The 17,975-nt window shown below is 41.2% G+C and overlaps 1 protein-coding gene across 10 annotated transcripts in view; it reads left to right on the top strand.

Annotated features, from left to right (window-relative positions):
* Positions 1–17,975, top strand: part of LOC125989940 (teneurin-2) — a 202,105-nt gene that overhangs the window by 144,452 nt on the left and 39,678 nt on the right. For all 10 annotated transcript variants that reach the window (XM_049756483.2, XM_049756477.2, XM_049756462.1 and 7 more), the window contains 2 exons: positions 3,959–4,190; positions 11,903–12,141. In XM_049756483.2, coding sequence (XP_049612440.1) covers positions 3,959–4,190; positions 11,903–12,141 — 471 coding nt within the window. The remainder of the gene's footprint in view (positions 1–3,958; positions 4,191–11,902; positions 12,142–17,975) is intronic.

Raw genomic sequence — 17,975 nt, 5'->3', positions numbered from 1 at the left:
ACTTTCTCGTTCTGTCTTTCTGTGACTGTATATATTCTAAAGGTGTGTGTGTGTTTGCATGAGATGCATGTTTCACCTCAAGCTCTCCTTCCCACTAGTCTGAGTAGAATGACAAATAGGCAAGGTGTAATTTGTTCAGACAAAGGACCCCAACCAAGAACACCTGGAAATATGTTGTAAGACATAAACAGCATAGCAACAAGCTTCTGGTGAAATTGGATAAAAACAAATATGACTTTTCCCTTAAAGCAAGGATTAAAACAAGATGTGACAAATGTGGTAAAGAGATGGAGAAATGCAATGAAAAATGATAGAGAGAGGGTAGGCAATGACGAGAAGGGGGCGGCAAAGCCTTGCAATGATCCCATTTAACTGCTGAATAGACATTTCTGTCCTACACATGCACGCACACACATAAAAACACACAAATCCTACCCAGCAACTTTTCTTTGTGAACCACATAAAATGTCAATAAACACTTTGCCTATCCAGGGCTGCGAAACAAACTGCTTCAGCCGGTTGCTGCTGCCAGCTGGCAACACACAAGCACAGAAGACGGTGTTCTTTACAAGGGAAGCAAGTTAGCAGGCTGATGTTCCCCCGCTGAATGAGTGTCCTTTGAATTGGGGCATATAATGAACTTCCAGGGATTAGCCCGAGTCGAACTCTGGAGTTTACGCCGACTGTTCCCTTTGGTGGGCGCCAGGGACGTGGTGGGAATAAAATGGGTCAATCCACAGAGCAGTCAGAGGGGCTCTGAGCTATTGTTGAGATTGAAAACCCATCAGGATTGTTGAGAAAATATGTCAACAATTGCTGTTTACCCATGCAGTGAAAGAGAGAAGGCGGAAACAAAGACAGATAAGAGAAGAATAAAAGGAGAGCTCGCTGCTCCTTAATTGCCGTGTTTATTCACCACATATTTTGTCTTCTGTCAGCCTGCCTTTCTGGTAAAAACAACCTATTAGCGTACCTGCAGCTTGTACTTTAGTAAGTGGAATTCAAATGCTATCTGCTATCTTTATTTTATCTGACCCATTTACTCTAAGCGTACGTTACTGTGCAGTGTCTCTGCTCCGTGGCGAATCTGGTATGTGTTCTCTCTTCGGCAGTTCTCTATAAGCGACGGATAAGAAATAGAAATGAGTTTTCGTTTGCTTTGTCACACATGCCTAATGTTATCTCAGCCCCATAGTTATAGATTAGGAGTCCATGAATTTCTTTGAAATAAATTCTCCTTTGTGTCGAAGTTGTTAAATAAACAAACAAACCTCTGATGGAAAGGCTGCTTATAAGAAGTTAATAAAGAAATCTGATAGACTTTGTTTTATTTATTTTTTTAATCTGTTCTCATGAGTAGTTCGTCAGACTTGACCGATTAATCGGTTCGCTGATTTAATGGGCTGGGAATTGAAAAAAATATTCTAAATTGGCAAGCTAAATCAGCCAATTGTTGCTGTTTGTTGTTTTCTTTTGTTTGTTTTACGTATTAGCACATTGCAACGTAACACAAGTATACTGATATTCAAACATTTTCTATAAAACTCATCATAAATCCGCCAATATTTGCATTTTTCTTTTTTTCTATAAAAATAAACCAATACTAAAAATGAAGTATCCGGGAAATTTGCTAACTGTGAGATATATCTTCATTGTGAGCAAGGAAGAACCCAAAAAAAAAATTATGTTATACATTATATGTTAAATTTATCAGACAATTAATACTTAATCTTATTTTTTTTCAGCCAAATAAATGAATCATTATCAAGGCTATACTGTATTAAAAGAAAAAAGCCTCCGATAAATTTTGCCCCCTTCCTATTTTCACTTTAAAAACGCTTTGTGATTTTTATAAAGAATGTATAAGGGTATCTATTAAACTCTGATTTGGTACCAGATTTTCATTAAAAAAAGAAATGTAACAGATTGTGTTATCAGTCCTAAAAGTAAGATTGCTCTCTGGTGTCTTAAAATCTCCATGTGCTATGAGTATTATTTAAACTTAGAACGTTAACTGCAGCCCTGCCAAATATACTCCCCTCCAGACTAGATTTGCCAACAATATTCATCCATCCATCTATTTTCCAGTCAATCGGAGGGAACATAGAAACAAAAAAGCATTGACATCCCTGGACAATTATTCTTCACTTAATCTACGAGGCATGTTTTGTGTAAAAGCTAGTGTACGTCGTGAAAAAGGTTGCAAGCAGGGGAAGAACATGCAAACTTCACAAAGAAATACGAGTTGAACGTGGAACCTCTCAACTACATAAAAAAAATGCCTACCGTTGTTCCGGTGTTCTGCTTCAATATTTATGTAAATTTAGAATTTAGATTCCAAAAATATGCACTATATTGCAGGAAATTTCCCTCGAATCCAACACATTTTTGCATGCATGCACGTTAAAATAAGTAAGCCAGTGTGTAAGCTAGCAAATGTATTACTCTGATTTTTGTATTGCAAGGACTTTTTGTCCATGCCTACACATTTTTTTTTTGGTTTGTTTGAATAAGTGTAGGATGCAGGTGCTCCTATTTCCCATTTATAGAGCTGTTACAAAGAGGCAAAGTCACCAAATTTACTCATGAAAGGTTTTTCACAAACAAGCTTTCTCTTTGAGTGCTTTTAAAACTCAGTAAAGGACAACCTCAGCAACAAATGACAAGACAAAGTAGGACAAGCAGAAGACAAGAGACGTCTACCTACTTTACTATCAATTGGCACGCTCAGCATACATGATGCAAGAGTTAATCGCAAATTGTCTTCGAGGTGCTCTGTTGTGTCTATGTTTGCAAAAGTCAATGTCTGTAACTGCGGGTGCGTGCCTTTTCTCTCAAGAGCATCTCAGCATGTGCAAACAGATGTTTTATGTCTCAATTGTTAGGAATAGGTCAGACCTCCTCCATCTTCCTAGTGTCTCCTTCTCATCTTGTCTCCTTTCATGAGCATCTGTTCCACAGCAGCACGTGGGTGGCACCTACATCCCAGTGGTGGTGGAAGCAGGTCACCTTCCAAGCATCTGGAATTACAAGAGAGCTCGCTGCCTTGAATCTAATCTAAATGCTCATCCAGCAAGAATTATGAAATGCAAATGTCAAAGGAGAGAAGCAGCCCATTTATAGCTCCTCTTCTTTGGTCTTCTTTCCTCATCAAATTCCAGAGATGATCAATAAAGGGGGCCGATCGTATGTGTTACAAAAGTTTTCTTTGATGCCACTTCAAGGTGCATCTACTGTATGAACTTTATCTTGTCTTTTTATGTCTACCAGAAAGGTAACATGCAAACAGACTCTATAATGTGTTCTCCAATTAGTGTGTGTGGAAAGTTGAAAGTCAATTGATGCAATAATCTAATTATGTCTGTACATCATAGATGAGTGAGTGTTTGCTGTGAAGTGAAGGAATTTTCCACTGTTGATATGATTTTGCTTATGCCTTTATCTGTGAGCATCCGTGTGCATGCGTGTCTGTGTGTGTCCGTGTGCACAAATAAGAATGCAAATGCTGCAACTTTGTGGAGCTTACTCTCTGTGGTTTATTGATTTCTACGCACAAATACACGTAAGCACAAGCTCTTGCTTATAATGCACACACAGAGCCTCAGACAGAAATGGGATGTGTGAATGGGTGTACTTGTCTAGGTCATCTGAGTTTGTTTTTCCAGCGCTCTCCCTCAACAGTCCATTAGCTCAGTGCTGGAAGGGCCAATATTAGATTCCAGCTGACATGTTTCGCCCAAGTCAAAGAACAAGGTTGGGGGGGGGCATTCTATGCTGGGTAGTGTGTGTGTGTGTGTATATTTATATATATATGTATATGTGTGTGTATATATATATGTATATGTGTGTATATATATATATATATATATATACATATACATATATATATAAATATATTTCAAATGTAAATCCTACTCTTTTTAACATGCCTTTTACCATTTCACTTGTCTTCTTCCAGGGGTGTCCAACCACCACACCCAATCAAAACTACGGCCTCCGCTGCCCCCTCCACACAATCATCACACCTTGTCGCACCAGTCTGCAAACAGCCTAAACAGAAACACACTGCGAGGTGGCCGCAACCCCATTCATGCCCCAGCTCCAGGAACCGGGGATGGACCAACCACTCCTGAGTCTGTGCAGCTCCAAGACAGCTGGGTACTCAACAGCAATGTCCCACTAGAAACCAGGTCAGAGATTTTTGGCTCCGCCTCAATTTTTACAGTCTCAGTGTTTACCTGATGCTGGTCGAAATGAGTTAGATTTTGAAATATTTGTTATTGTTTGAATATCGATCGTAAAATACAGCATTGTTTTCAACGAGCACAGTTCTCTAATTGAGTTACTTTTATTTTACAGATTAAAAACAATGCAAATATACATGCTCCTACAAAGTAGCCCGTTAGATGAGCCACGCAGGACAATCAGTCTATAATTTGCGGAACCAGACGTTAAGTCAGACCATTCACGCAGTCCGATTAATGTTCTCTTCTGTGCTCAAGACTCTTAATGCAGGGTGCTGCAGTTCATGAGTCATGTGATAAGAGTGATGCTGCATATATGCTCACTTGCATGTGCATGTTTTTGAGCATTTCCCCCGTAAGCTGTAGTTGTGTTTCTCCTGCTGAGCACAGGGGCTTCCAGCACTGATGCTTTTGGATATGTTCCCCAGTGTGCCGGCCCTTTGCAAAATTAATGAGGCTTAGCTATGTTTAATTCAGCTTCACTGATCGCAGCTTTATGCTCAGTCTGTACTGATGCATGTGTACATGTGGAAGACCTGGGCAGCTGTGGCTTTCAGAAGGGAGCATTTGATGTCCCATTAGTTATTTGCAGTCATTGTTGCCATCATAAATACAAAATAGTAATAAAACATCAGGTACATTCAAAAACTCGAATACAGTACGGGCTTATTTAAAATGCCTCTTTTTTGCACCTGCAAGTCTAGCTCAAAGTGCATTTTAATTGAGCGAATAGATGAAGTGTTCTTGTTTTTTGTATATTGCTAGACTTGTGCAGCTAGAAGAAGGTCGTTTGCGCCGTTGTGGAGGGAAATGCAACCAGTGGAAGCAGTATGATGCAGTGCGCTTTGATCCGCCACCTACAACCAGAATGATAAACAAAAGGCAGATTTTTTTTTGACAGTCTTAGATTACATTTTAGAGTGGAGATTTACCCAATTGGGCCTTGCCAGAGTAGAGACACAATATAAAATTACGAAAGCCTTGGCAAAGCATTGTTGGAATTATGTTTTGATTCCTGTTTACATTGAGGTTGCTGATTTTTAAATAGTGATAGAAATAAGCGGTGTATGTCAAAGTGTATGTTTGGGTAGGTTAGAACCTACAAAGGTAGGAAGCTTCCTGAGGAGTATAGTAGATACCTACACCTTGTATCAAAAACTCGAACCTCCTATCAGGGTATGGCAATGGTCAATCACGTAATTGGTAGAGGACCAAGTCAAAGTCCCACACACATATCTCTTTAAAAAGCGGTGCGTATCTCATTAAAAAGGGAACTATAAGGTAATGTCTTTATGTGTTCATCTGCTTCCTTGAATGTAAACCTTCCTCCCTGGAATTGTATGTAAATCTTGGCATTTGTCATCCACTCGTTGTTGCAATTGTGTGCATGTGTGTGTCTTTTAGCTTGACCCTATAGTGTGACAGCATTGAGAGGATGAAGATTGATCACCTCAGAACACCCTAGGGTCTGGATGACTGGCAGTGGAAGAGAGATGAAAACACACTGGGGGGGAGGTGATGTAGCATAGAAATATAACCTGGGAATATAAGAGGGTGATGGCTAAGAAAATGGGAAGGCGTAGTTTTCAGTCAAGGTGGGAGAAAGAAATAGGGAGACAAATAAAGAAACGTGGCGAGAGAAGGAGATTGTTTGGGGACTGTGAAGGAGGAGATAAAATAAGAAAGAAAACTGAGTCAATGCTTGAACATGGACTGGTGTGAAATAAGACTATAGAGTTTGTGTGACATTGTATCATTTGTGAGCAAGAATGCAAAAACATTTTGCAAGTAAGTGCACATTCAGATTTGTGCTGTGGTTTAATGATAAAACACCAGATTTTTGATTGGGAAACCAATATGGGTTTTCAGTCTTGAGCTATATTCTCAGGGCATACCGCTGCTCACTCCTCTATGGGCCCCACCTCCAGGAGAGAAACATGATCAATGTGATGGCCACAAGATCTCGCTTTATCTGGGAGGAAGAGCAGAGCTGCAAGATTACCATTTAATGCATTAAGGTGGGACATATTTGGAGATGCTACCTTCGAGGAAGTACTGATATGAATAATTTAGTAAATGGGAACAGTTGTTCAAGATTTTAAGAAAAGAGCCTGCAAAAAACATTTATTCACTCATTCATTATGTGCATATGGAAGCAAAGCAACAGGTGCAACTTTACTTCTCAAACTGGAGGCCATTTTAGCTAGTAATTGGAATTATTTGCTCAAAGCAACAACAAAAACAAGCTTTGGGCTGATATTGGGGTGGAGTCAGGTAGTGGTGTCTTTCAACATTCAGACTTCCCTTTGAGTGAAATTGACACTGGCACTTTTCCTGCTGTTATTTCTTCCCCAAGTTCCTTGAAACATGACCCTTACTTTCATTTTCATGACAATACAGTAAGTGGTATGCTACACCAACAATATCAGATTTCATCTTGTTACTATCTGAGTTGAAAATAAAACCATCACTTCCTCTTGATCATTATTATAGTGTAGCACTTCCAATCAAGATATGCAGGTTACTGCAATGCCATATGAGGCAACTTTGATGCATTTGATCTTTAAAAAATAATCATGTCCACCTTCTGTGGAATGTGCATCAAATGAATGGCCATTGTTCTTCATCCATCTGTCCTTCAGCTTTGTACTAATTCCCAAATTGCGGTTGGTAACAATTCTCTGTGCGATATCCTTAAGCCCTTTGTTTAATGCTCATATCTGGCTTCATCTAGAGTTGACTTCCCATTAGTTGTCTTCTGATGCTGATCATTCCCATAGTACAGTACTATCCAGAGCAACCACATGTTTGAGAACTGAAGAAATGAGGATCCATGTGCATGTTTGTAAAAACGTCTCGGCTCAAGGGAAATGCTTGCTTTGACTTCCAGCTAATTACCGAGCACTCTCTCTGTTCTGTGGTTAATTGTCCAGGTCCTCTTTTCTCTCAGTGGGGTTGCGAAGGAGTGAAAATACATCATCCGTTCTTCTAATCATCAGCCCCCTGTCCATCCTCCAGTCTTTCTTTCTTTTTTTTCTCCATGCAAATGCAAATGAAGTGTTTTTGAGCACTTACAGGGCAGTCTGACAAAAGAAAACCCACATCACTTGTGATTGTTTGTGCGTGGGCAGGAGTCCCTGCGCGTAAATGTATGTCTGACAGTGTGTGAGTAACCGGCACGGTGTGCCTGCTCCTTGTGTGTGTGTGTGAGCGTTGCATGCGTTAGAGGACAGCGGGGTAGCAGTCATTACTTGGTGCTTCTAGCCATGCAGGAGGAAAAGGGTGTAGCTGAGGGGTCTTCTGTCAGAATTCTCTAATTATGTGTGACGTTTCCACGCTGGACCACCGAGGACAATTTCACAGTGCTCACACACATCCAAGCACACACGCATCCACATATAAATAACCAAGCTTAATGATACAGAGCTGTGATTGCCAGCTGCCTGCTATGATAGAAACCCTCCGTGGTCCTCTGCAACATAAATCAATGTCAATTACCTCCCCAGAGTGCATTAGACACGTTCCTTCCATAGTCGTAATTAGTATGGCTTGTCGACATATTTTCATCTCACACCAAGCGGCCCCTCTGCATGCTATAAGTCTAAAAGAACAAAGGAATAGCATGCGGGTCATGTAGTACGTACTGTGCATTGTCTCCAATGGAATGCAAAAAAATGTGCCTGTTGTAACATTTAGTTTATAGTCACTGCCAGCAGTGTCACTGTTGGTGAAATTGAGTCCATCCAAAGGTGAACGTTGGTTGACCTTGATGCGCGTGTGCATGTACACATGTACACTTAGATTTGGGTTTGTGTAAGCTTACGCACGCATATTAATATTGATGGCTATGTCAACAAGAGGGGGTTATTTTTAGAGAATAACCTCATGTTTCTTTGTGCGCGCCTTCTTTCAGCTTCGATCTGTTGAGTTTTCTCTACTCTGGTCTCCAGCCTGTTTTTCCTTGTTGTCACGAAACTCACTTGACAGGTAGAAAGGGGACCATGGAAGTGGAAAAAAAGAATCCAGCAGGATGCCAATCCACCAATCAGTGGCATGTGATGATGAGAGGGGCAGAGACAGTAGAGTCTGAATGAATAATTGATAGCGAGTGGAACGCTGTTCCCACACAATATCGTCATGCTCTGAGCACATCACCTGTTTTCACTGACTGTTGCGTAGACATGCTGTTACGAAACAGCGGTTCTCAAAGCCATCAAAAGGACGCAGGGGATCTCACGGTAGAGTGTAGCAAAGCATATTTTAAATAGCAGTCATCAAATTCAGTCAAAGTGGTGGATTATGACTCATCCTTCTTGCCTAGTCTGAATTAAATAGGTAAAGCCAAGCAGGGGGAAAAAAAGGAGCACTGACACATATTTTTGATACATACACATCTAGCATTACAGACAGAAAGTAGATCGGGGAAACAAGTCCTTAAAATGCTTTGACATTATTAAAAATATGGTTCATAAAACAGATCAACAAATTCATAATTTGCAGCATACGCGGTATTGTTTTGTACATAACAGACAAGCATAAGCAGAATCAAGGGGGCACTTAAGGGAGTTATAGCTTTAGCTGCAAAGCCAATAGCACCATCGACAATACGGATCATCAGTGGCAGGCAGAATCCTTGGAGGCTAATGTAAAAAATGACAGCTTTTCAGGAAATTAAAAAACAAAACAAAAACATCTTCATTGAGTTTCTGCCACCCATAAATGGCATTGATTAATAAAAATAGTACAAACAGAGAGTCAGCAGAGGGCATGCACTACAAAATTAACGGCCATGCCGAGCCCTCACCATGCCTTCTAATCCATCACAAAAGCAAAGGCTTGTCCTACGTCATCTTCACAAACTGATTCTTGAAGGTATGAAGCCATGATCAATGCAAAACATAGTCAACAGTCAGTTGACTAACATCATGTATCAATCAAGCAGACAAACAGAGCCTTACCTTCATGGTTCACAAGAAACCTTCTTCAGTGATCAATTTTAACAAAGCAAGATCATTTAAATGTATCTAACTTGAGTATTTTCACTTAGTTTGTCAAAAAAGATGAGTAAAAGGGGATACTAATAAGATCCAGATGTTAAATATTAGTGACAGTTACGCCACACAGCTTCCGTAGAAAGGAAACATGAAGTTTCCCGGTACTTGCATGCACCAGCAGTATTGACTTGTATAAAAATTAATTCAGAAAATTATTTGACAATATTTGGACATGGAAAGTTTCCACCAGACAGCCACAATATGCTATAATTTGTATTCACTGAAAATGTTTTTTTTTTTTTACTTGCCTGGCTTCTGTGCAGGCAGCTTGGATTTAAAGTCCACTCCGTGAATGTGAGCGTGTGTTCTTCACTTTCACTATGTGTGTCATGTAATTGACTGGAGACGGGTATAGTCTGCCTTTGTCTACAGTTCACTCGAATTGGCTGGTTCTCCCAGCCACCTTGAATAAGGTACACAGTACAGAAATTATAATGACATAGAATATATTTTTTAAATTGCCTAAAACTTAATTTCATAATTAAAAAGATAAGAAGGAAGCCACATTTGGCAAGAATCATGAGTGGCATTTTATCATACATTTTTTAATACGTTCTTGATTTTCACCCAGCATGTTCCTGTTTGAGCCAGGAAATGATAGCCTATAGCAATGTGGATGACTAAGCAGAAGCGTTGGTTGCATCGAGCACCTTTTATTTTTGTAGGTTTAACGACTATAACTGGGAACTATGAGCACTGGGGTGACATCTGCTCTAAGGTCTCTAAGGTTGTGGGTTTGATCATCAACCCTGGTGACCATGTCGACGTGTCCTTGAGCAAGACACTGCACCCTAAGTTGCTCCCAGTGGACTTGGCAGCACCTTGCATGTCAGCAGCCTCCCATTTGTGTGAACGTGAAGAATTGTTAAGTGCTTTAGGCAGCATACAATGTAGATAAAGCACTACATAGTAAGTACAGTCAGTTTAGCATTTACCATTGTACTAGTAGACAAGACGTTTGAGCAGAATTATTGAATACATTTTTGTCCAAATTTAAAATGTACTTTGGCCAGTGTCAATTATAGTATAATATGATACTATATAATGGGATATAGTCCTTGGAATGTTGTATAATTTCCATTGACGGCAATGCATAATTCTCATTCCACTGTACATTCCAGTCTCTCTTCTTTAGCTGCAAAGCCATTTTATATTGTAAAGAAACAACAAAGATGTGTGAACAAATTTCTTCTGTTACAATTAAGTCCATATGTAGTTCTATAGTTAAACTTTCCCTGCTTGTCATACTCGAACTGGCATCCTTATGTGGTATAAGACAGGGGGGAAAAAGAAAACCACACTGTTTAAACTTTAGAGATCAAAGATTTTTTGTCAGTCACCAGATTTATGAGACAGATCACACACAGACAAATGAAATGAGTCTACAGATCAATTTCATTAGTGACACTATATACTCAATTCTGTAATTTTCCCAAATGCTTGTGTGACTGTGTACAACCATAAAAAGTCGAGAGTCATTGCATAGTAGCTATTGAATTTATGTAGATCGTAAGCAGTTTTATGTTATATGGAAATCACATGGATTGTTTCCTAACTACACAAGCTCACACACAAGCAATCCTGACTGAACATGTCTGTTTTCAGTCATCTTTGAGGCTGGATTGACTTCACCTCCTCTCATCAGTCACATCAGCTGAGTCCGTGGTACCGCCTCACCTCCCGTATGTGTGAACCCACATTGTAAAAAATGTCACAAAGGTGTAACTAAGTCCTTATCGGCCCTTTTGAAAAACTTTCTTCAAGTCCTGTTTCATTTTTTTTTTCATGTCTACAATGTCCCTTGTCAGTCACCGCAATGTAAGTCTGAAAAAAGTTGGAAGAAAGGGATTTTATAGGCGAATGGAACGATGCATAATAAAAGATGCTCTATGCTTTCAGAAAAATAATAGCATGCGGAATGGGTAAAGAATAAAATGGAAAGTGGGAATGCAGAAGGGTCTGTACACTGTGTGAGCAGGTGCAGCAATAGCAGAGGATAATGGGTAATATGAGCAAAGGGATGACGGTTTAGATTCCTCTTTTATCCTCTCTCTGAGCCTTGACCCCACTGGAGCAATGAGACCAGGCGAGAGGAACAACAAAGATTCTCCACAGCCGTCATATGTGAAGGGCCAGCAATATACGTTGTGTGAACAGAAGCAAAGCAAAACAATTTAGCAAAAATAAAAAAACATATGAAGGTGACCATGAAATGGAGCGAGCTGAACTGGAAACGCAATCAGTTCATTGTTCATACTCATATGGTGGGAAGAGTAGATTGGAGGGAGGAATTGAACCAAAGATTACACATATGTGACCCAAGTTCCAAAATTCTCATAAGTAGTTCGTAGTGTCCAGTCCATGCCTTTCCCACAAGGCTCAGACCACACCTAGCCTTTCCTTTCTTTTTTTTTTCGAATTTGATAATGTGAAAATGTCTTCTGTATCTGATCCTTAGACCACATGAAAAGGCATTTATAAGATACCTTGTGCCATTTAGCGACAGCCAGCACCTGGCCATGCCTTCTTATGCTTGAACGATCAGCTTTGAATGCGCATAAATATGCTAAGAGGTCATTTTGTGTCTTGTTTTCTTGTCTTCAGGCACTTCTTATTCAAGACATCGTCAGGGACCACCCCGTTGTTCAGTAGCTCCTCTCCCGGCTATCCTCTCACTTCTGGAACAGTGTATTCACCACCTCCTCGTTTGCTACCCAGAAACACATTTTCCCGCTCAGCCTTCAAGCTAAAGAAGCCGTCCAAGTACTGCAGCTGGAAATGTGCAGCAGTGACGGCCATCGCTGCAGCCGCCCTGCTGGCCATCCTGTTGTCCTACTTTATCGGTAAGTCATATCAGTTGCCCATATCCCCGAATCCCGAAATTCCTTTTTAAGCATACTTTAAACATAGAGACATATAATGGACAGCAGTGGGTGTAGATTTTTTTTAAGTCAGCGGAAAACACATTGCTATGTAACTTTCTAAAGAAATCCTCAAGTACTGAAAACCAAATAAAATGACAATGCTGTGAAACACTTTGTCATGGCATATTCCTCAGTCATCCAATTTTGTTGCATTCCCATTTTGGAAATGAAAGCTTAGCAACTTTGACAGCGAATTTACTTGCACATAAGCGGCTAACTTGATTCAGTTCTGTTCTCTGCTGTATTGGCAATAAACAGATAGCGCACATGGGAATCCTCAAACTCTACCATTCTGGGAACATGTGGTTTGTAAACCCCTTCACCACCAGCAGCTCTGTCAGTGCACGCTTAGACCAACCTGGTCTTCTCCTCGTCTGGTAATCCACAATAGCATAGGTTTACTATCGCCGATGTTCTATGTTGCACTTGCACAACCGTGCACCATACAATATTTGTTGATGTGATTCAGCGGAGAGCAGGATAGAAGACAATCAGACAAAGTGATGCAGCCAGATGCTTTTGGGGGGCTTTGATTGGCCTTATTTTACACCCAGAGACAAAAATCAAGAGAAAGGAATGGTGACGCCGATGCAAAAGTCACATCATCAGAACCGCACAATCCTGCCCCACCCTTCATCGTCTTCGCATAACTTATTTAGAATGTATTACATTATTGATATTCATGTTTATATACATCACCATCCATCTATCCCAGGTCCAGCTACCATGCTTGGAGTTGTCCAAAACGTGACTGTGAACGGGTGCGCACGAAATGCACATGCCAAAAGAGTTTGAGTAGGTGTCTGTCGTTGAGCGTGTGTGTGTGTGTCTCTGTGTGTGTGGTGGGGGTCACTTCACCTCTCTCCACAGAGTGCCCTTGAGAGTCCTCCTGAGCAGATCAAGGCCCCTCGCCCCTGGCATTAAGACAGATCCTTTCTCTCTTGGGCTTTCACGGTTACACTGCATTGGACAAGCACATATGGAGCTATGCTGCTGGGGGAGGGAGGTCTGTCCTCCTCACATGCCTCCCCCAATATGCTTAAGCACCACATACTGTAGATGCAGTTTATCACTTTGCCCACCTTTTTGTTGGATGCTTCCATTTAGATTCTTTATTGCACAACATATGGGTTCAGATAACCTTAATAAGCTTCTGCTCATGTCTGAGGAGGAAAGTGCACTACTTTATAACAAATAAACATTCTTATTAACTAAATAGGCCAACCATACGTTAGCTGAGCACCAAATATCCTGTGTGCGCATGCGGGGGTGTGATTGATCATTGCCCCCTTCTCCTCATATTCCTCCTATAATCTAGCTATTTATCTAGCTATGATGACTGAGGTGCCCTCAAGCAAGACTCACACATGCTCTGTGTACTCCTGTGATTGCTGAAATGCAGGAATATATGTCATGCATTTGTATATGTTCCAATAAAAAGAGGCTACCCACTTGAGAGAACAAGAACACTGAATTCAAATTGAGCTTGCTCTATTTGAATGCATTGACTTGTGTAAATTGGAAAAATAAATGTATTCAGTTTTCAAGGATTGATACTATTATAAACAGCAGCTTGTCAAGCTGGTTATAATTCAGTAACACACAATGACTTATTGTCATTCTTAATTTGGAAAACTCCAAGGCCGTTTTCAGCTGTTGTAAAGGGATGGTTTTGATGTTTTGTCTGAGCTAAACAGAATTCTAGTGAGCTGCCAAGCCTGAAACCCTTGTGTTTACCTAGCTTTTTGTTGCAGTAATCGTGCAGTGCGTTTCAGTCGGAAGAGCTCACTGCTCATAAGGGGATTTTCAACATCGTTTTTGCGCTGTGCATGTGTGTATCTAGAGCATGGTGCTTACAGGCAGAATTGAACACAGTGCCCCGAGCCATGCAGCGTGAAGAGGACCTCTCAGAGGCGCTCGCCCAGGAGCCCCCCTCATAAATTACACCGGGACACATGTGCCTGAACAGCATTTTTCTTCTTTGTTGGTGCATGTGTGTTTTTGTGTGAGCACATGCGACAGGATGGTCACGTGTAGTTCTCAGTTCTCATTATTGTGTGACTATGAGAGTATACTGGCCTTCAAGTATTCTTTCCCTCTCATTACACTGGTTAACAGCAAATTTTCATCTGAGATGCCTTCATGTGTCCTTTTTATTTATCTTTTTTTTTTTGCCTGGACTCGCTCCTATAGTCAATCGTGGCAACATCAGCGAACAATTTCCAAGTGGATGTGGGGGGTATTTATTTACCGGAAAATAAATAAAATTGCCCTAACAATTGCAGAATATTTATATAACAAGTTATCTACGGCATACGTTTCAAAACCTTTTAAAAAGCCACATATTCATTTGTTTGAGAACATATCCCGGCAGACACATTACTGTTCTGTTCTGACTGCGGAATTGGAGGGGGGCAGTCAAGTTTTCCAAATGGCTTACCTTAAGTACACATTGCATTGCGGCCAACGGTAAAATCTAGGTCGGTGATTGAACAAGTTGGTGTTGCAAAATAGTGATAAAAGGTCCTCAGGGTGGACGGCTTAGCTTGCATGCTTCTTCTTTTTTGCCACAAGAGACCATAGATATACAACAGCTAGTGTTAGAATTTGGTTACATTCATTATAACTCTTAAGCAATTTTGATGCGGGTTGGTTGTTTGAGGGTTTGACAAAGAGACCATCATAGGACTCCCTCCTCAATTCCACAGTAAAGGCTATATGTATATGTATATCGGCAGCCAGCGGCAGCCTTCCTAAATTTTTGAAGTTTACGCGGGCATGCTTGCGTTCGTTCGTGTGTGCGTCCCCATTCCTGTTCTGTTTCTACCTGCCTCCTATGAAGGCATGGCTGTAGTAAATGACACAATGAGGGAGCTTGTTCTTCATTTGCCCCTCGTCTGCTTTCCTTGTTCCATGCACCAGAGAAAGGTTGTTGCTAGGATACAGGTGAGCGGCCGGCATACAGAAGGAGATGCAGGTCCGTCATCATGCAGAACAACGACTTAGAGTGAGGTAAAAGGGCAAAAAAATGAGGAATGGGTCTAATGGAGTTTGGAGCAGAGAGGGGAGATGGGAAGAAGGGAGATGTGTCACTGTCACCATGTTGCCAAAACGTAAGCGGGAAAGGGTAGAAGGATTGATGACTGAAGACACAAGAAGAGTAAGACTGGGGCTGCTATGTCACTGTCTGCACCATAAGAGGCGAGGGCAAAAGACTCAGAGGTGGGGGAAGGTGATTTACTCCAAAAGGGTTTGTTGCTTGCTTCCCAGACAAGAGCGTGAAGTGATGGAGGCTGGTTTTAGGAGTGACAAGAGAGCCAGGTGCAGAGGAGAAACTGAAGATAGATGAAAGGGAAAGCAGCCTCCTGAGGTTATGTCGCCTGGAATATCAGTGGGACTAATGTTTCTTAATTGATCACAGCAAACGCTGAACAGAGGGAGTGTGACAGAGTCAGAGAAAGGACAGAGCGACTGTGAAGGACTCCGGCAGGGCTACGATGACTATAGAAGTGAGGAACGATGTGAAGACTGAAAATGAACAACGTGAAAAGAAAGAAGCCTGCTTGATCCACAGATGAAAGATGGAGGTCATGTCAAAATAAACGTACATGGTTACACACACACACACACACACACACACACACACACACACATGCATACACACACACACAAAATATAGTCTCGGGTGAACTCTTGACTACAATGAATAAACTTTCTAGTAGGCATTCATGTAACTTTTCCAGCCAGGCATGCGTCACGTTTGTGTCTTTGATTGCCTAATATGTGGCACCTACTCAAACTGAACATACACATTTATCTAGTGTATTTGCATATGTAGATACTGTATACATATATACATATTGTATATTCAACATATCTACATATAAACATTCTGATGAATTGTTGCTACATCTATGTAAGCGTTGCATTGAGTTTAAATGCAAGATTATATTTATATAGGTGATGTGCGCGTGTGTGTGTGCGTGTGTGTGTGTGCGTGTGTGTGTGCTTGCGTGTGTGTGTGTCCATACACATGCGCACACACCACATAGTCATTTAGTCTGACTTTCATGCCCATAAGCCACTTTCAATCAATCATGCCTGTCACACGTTTCAGATCTGACCATAATTACTCCTCAGTCATCGTTCTTTTTTTGTGGTGTGACTGCAGCAGTATATAGTATGGTAAATATTTTTCATTTAAAAAAGACAATGATTTTGCCACAGCACACAAATGCAGTCGTCACAGGCTGATACATTTCAAATCACCATCACTAGATCATATTGATGATGGTCATTCAATTTCTTGAAGTCAGTTTAATAGGGACACAAAAGGACTGTTGAGACGGCAGTTGACTGCTGTAAGGGGAAGAGACTCAAAGTCACAATATACATACATTAAGGAATGGTTCAGTACTGCTTCACTAAAATCAGTGGCACGGCGTCATATTCGGGTTCATACAAATCAAATATTCTGGCCATAAAAAATACTTTGAGATCAACAATATTTTTGGGGCGTTGGGTTCTTCTGTTTTCATAATGAGTACCAAGACCAAACATAACCGAGTGGGCGTGAAATGTTACTGTGTCAAACCTCCATCTTTCCCAATGTGGCTCCTCACCAAACCTTGCTCCTTGACCTCAATGTCCCCTCTCCATCTGCATGTGGCTTTCCTTCTGCTTATCCAAGGTAGAACAGCTAGAGGTCAGGATGTGTCGCTCATGCCAACACCGGTGAGTAAGTGTGTGTTCATTTGTGTGTTTGTGTGTGTGTGTGCTTGCATGCGTGCGTGTCATCCTCATCCATTTAGTGTGAGTTTGTGCAAAGGTGAAGGCACATTTAGGCATATGTTGATAAGCAGGAACCTGGGCACAAGGATCAGTCATGGCGCTTGTGTCCGTAGCAGCAGGGCCTGTCGTACTGAGAAAGGTTAGACACTTACCAGACTGTGCCAGTCCAGGAAAAAAGAGCAGGGCCAGGGCCATACACAAGGTGCTCCACCATCTGCACCTGAGGGATAAATGTTCATCTCCATTGTCCAATTTGCACAAGCAGACAGATTGCACAAGTGTTTGTAACATCAGTGTTTACCCACAAACTACCCAGACGCATTTAGGTTGGATAAGATCGTATGCTCTGATTAGTGCCTTTAACCCGTAACGCGTTTGATTAGTGGCCTCACTGACGTCATGGCCGAGCAGCGTTCGTATTGCTTGCATTAGCGTGCAAGGGCTCGTTTGTTTCATTTATTTTCTCATTCATTTATTCATTAGTGTGGGTCTTATCGGAGCTCAATTGTCAGTCCAATTAGGTCCACGGTGCTTCACTAGTCCTGTGCTGGAAACAAGAGAGGGATGAGAGAATACCTTTTCCTCTTTTCTTTTGCTTTCTCCCATTTCATCTCTTGGCCCCCAAAACATGTTCTGCCATCCTTCGTCCTTGATTCCCCCTCACTCATTCTCTCTCCCTCTCTGATCTATGATAAGATAGCATAGTTCCTCATATCCTGTTTCTAATACAGATCGATGAGAGGGAGAAAGGCTGGTAGGATGGATGAGATGTGGCAGAATAGGTTGATTTGGAACAGAGAAAGTGGAGGATGGGCAGGGCGGTTGAGGGAGGGAAGGATAAGGTAGAGATATCCGAGAAGGAAATGAGGATTCAGAAAGGGGGACATTGCCCAGATCCACATCTCTTTTCATTTAGCCCATCGTGCACAGAACCACTCCTGAAAGAGTCTTGTGCATGCATA

The sequence above is a fragment of the Syngnathus scovelli genome, chromosome 1 (genome assembly GCF_024217435.2).
Source record: "Syngnathus scovelli strain Florida chromosome 1, RoL_Ssco_1.2, whole genome shotgun sequence".
Classification (NCBI taxonomy): Eukaryota; Metazoa; Chordata; class Actinopteri; order Syngnathiformes; family Syngnathidae; genus Syngnathus; species Syngnathus scovelli.
The sequence above is the reverse complement of the archived record's forward strand: the minus strand, read 5'-3'. Positions and strand labels throughout refer to the sequence as shown.